Genomic DNA, 2,025 nt, shown 5'->3' with positions numbered 1-2,025 from the left:
AGCAGCGAGGGGACCCCAGCCCAGGGGGTGCGGGGACCCCAGCCCAGGGGGTGCAGGGACCCCAGCCCAGGGGGTGCAGGTACCTCTGGCAGGCAGCCGGGCAGCTCAGGCTCTGCAGCAGAGCCGGGCGTGGGGGGTCGGGGTCCCTCGGCTGCTGCTCCTCCGTCTCCTCCACCTTTGCCACCTTCTCCCCTTCGCCCTGAGCCTCCGCTGCCGCCTCCGCGGGCCCCTGGCCTCCAGCCCCAGCCACAGCTCCGGGGGGTCCCAGCTCTGCACCTTCCTTCCCTCCATCCCGAGCCTTCCCAGCAGCCAGGCTCTTCTCCTCGGCAGCCGCCGTGGTTTTCCCCTTTGCGGGCTCCTCTTTGCTTCCATCCTGCGCCTTCGATGCAGCCGCAGGTTTTCCTGCCTTTGTCCCCTTCTTCTCTCCATCCTGGGCCTTTGCAGCAGCCAGGACCTTCCCCTTGGCAGGAGCTGTGGTTTTCTCTTCTGCAGGACCCTTCACAGGCTTTTTATCAGCTGGGGCTTTCTCTGCCTTTGCCACTTTATTCTCTCCGTCCTGAACCTTTGCAGTGGCTGGAGCCTTCTCCTTCACAGGAGCTGTGCTTTTCTCCTTCTCCTTCTCCTTCACAGGAGCTGTGCTTTTCTCCTTCTCCTTCTCAGGAGCTGTGCTTTTCTCCTTCTCCTTCTCAGGAGCTGTGCTTTTCTCCTTCTCCTTCTCAGGAGCTGTGCTTTTCTCCTTCTCCTTCTCAGGAGCTGTGCTTTTCTCCTTCTCCTTCTCAGGAGCTGTGCTTTTCTCCTTCTCCTTCTCAGGAGCTGTGCTTTTCTCCTTCTCCTTCTCAGGAGCTGTGCTTTTCTCCTTCTCCTTCTCAGGAGCTGTGCTTTTCTCCTTCTCCTTCTCAGGAGCTGTGCTTTTCTCCTTCTCCTTCTCAGGAGCTGTGCTTTTCTCCTTCTCCTTCTCAGGAGCTGTGCTTTTCTCCTTCTCCTTCTCAGGAGCTGTGCTTTTCTCCTTCTCCTTCACAGGAGCTGTGCTTTTCTCCTTCTCCTTCTCAGGAGCTGTGCTTTTCTCCTTCTCCTTCTCCTTCACAGGAGCTGTGCTTTTCTCCTTCTCCTTCTCCTTCACAGGAGCTGTGCTTTTCTCCTTCTCCTTCTCCTTCACAGGAGCTGTGCTTTTCTCCTCCTTCTCCTTCACAGGAGCTGTGCTTTTCTCCTTCTCCTTCTCCTTCACAGGAGCTGTGCTTTTCTCCTTCGCAGGCTCCTCTTTACCTCCTACTTGAGCCTTCTTTGCACCTGGGGCTTTCTCTGCCTTTGCTGTTGCCTTCTCTTCATCCTGAACCCCTGCAGCAGCTGGACCCTTCTCCTTCACAGGAGCTGTGGTTTCCTCCTTCACTGGAGCTGTGCTTTTCTCCTTCGCAGGCTCCTCTTTGCCTACATCTTGAACCTTTTTTGTAGCTGGGGCTTTTTCTGCCTTTGCCACTTTATTCTCTCCATCCTGGGCCTTCCCAGCAGCTGGAGCCTTCTCCTTTGCAGGCTTTTTATCAGCTGGGGTTTTCTCTGCCTTTGCAGCTTTCTTCCCTCCATCCTGAGCCTTTGCAGCCACTGAGACCTTCTCCTTTACAGAGGCTGTGGTCTTCTCCTTTGTGGGCTCCCCTTTGCCTCCATCCTGAGCCTGTGCTACAGCCAAGGTTGTCTCCTCTGCAGGTGTTACCTTCCCTCCTTCAGCCTCCGCTGCCACTGGAGCCTTCTCCTCCATGAGCTCTGCTTTACCATCAGGGGCTTGTCCCTTCATGGCCTCATCCTTCCCTTTGTCCTGAGCCTCTGCTACAGCAGGACCCTTCCCCGCTGCGGGTGCTGCCTGCTCTCCTTTGGGCTCTCCCACAGCTGGAGCCTTCACCTTCCCAGGCTCTTCCTTCTCATCCTTCCCTCCATCCTGGGCCTCGGTGGCAGCCGGCACCTTCTCGTTGGTGGGTGCTGCCTTCCCTCCATCCCGGGGCTCTGGGGGGGTCAGGGCTGTCTCTGCCTTCCCTC

The 2,025-nt window shown here is 57.5% G+C and overlaps 1 protein-coding gene across 1 annotated transcript; it reads right to left on the bottom strand.

The window, feature by feature from the left end:
- Window positions 1-83: 83 nt before the first annotated feature.
- LOC104522775 (neurofilament heavy polypeptide) lies at window positions 84-1,972 on the bottom strand (the record flags this gene model as incomplete). The annotated part of the gene is made up of 2 exons (XM_010165150.1): window positions 84-556; window positions 1,226-1,972. Coding segments are annotated over 2 exons (1,220 nt in total), but the record flags the coding sequence as incomplete, so codon positions are not given.
- Window positions 1,973-2,025: the final 53 nt, after the last annotated feature.

Source organism: Antrostomus carolinensis, unplaced genomic scaffold (genome assembly GCF_000700745.2).
Source record: "Antrostomus carolinensis isolate BGI_N321 unplaced genomic scaffold, ASM70074v2 scaffold35003, whole genome shotgun sequence".
NCBI lineage: Eukaryota > Metazoa > Chordata > Aves > Caprimulgiformes > Caprimulgidae > Antrostomus > Antrostomus carolinensis.
The sequence above is the reverse complement of the archived record's forward strand: the minus strand, read 5'-3'. Positions and strand labels throughout refer to the sequence as shown.